Here is a 230-nt window from a genome sequence, read left to right on the forward strand (position 1 = left end):
CGCCGCGGGGCAGGAGGCGAGGGGGGAAGCCGGGCGCGGCGGGGGCAGGGGCGGCGCCCGACGTGTGCCGTGTGCTCCCGCAGAGCCCTTCTGCCCCAAGCGCGCCGAGGAGTGCGCCAGCCCCGAGCTGCCCCCGTGCAGCGGCAGCGACTCCAAGCTGTCGGACGACGAGCAGCAGCCCAAGAAGAAGCACCGGCGCAACCGCACCACCTTCACCACCTACCAGCTGC

At 74.8% G+C, this 230-nt stretch overlaps 1 protein-coding gene across 1 annotated transcript in view; it reads left to right on the top strand.

The window, feature by feature from the left end:
• Nucleotides 1-230, top strand: part of RAX (retina and anterior neural fold homeobox) — a 26,546-nt gene that overhangs the window by 14,806 nt on the left and 11,510 nt on the right. The window contains exon 2 of the mRNA XM_019518300.1: nucleotides 84-228. Within this exon, the coding sequence (XP_019373845.1) occupies nucleotides 84-228 (145 nt within the window). The remainder of the gene's footprint in view (nucleotides 1-83; nucleotides 229-230) is intronic.

This window comes from Gavialis gangeticus, unplaced genomic scaffold (genome assembly GCF_001723915.1).
Source record: "Gavialis gangeticus isolate Ggan-Ray unplaced genomic scaffold, GavGan_comp1, whole genome shotgun sequence".
In the NCBI taxonomy this organism is placed as follows: Eukaryota; Metazoa; Chordata; order Crocodylia; family Gavialidae; genus Gavialis; species Gavialis gangeticus.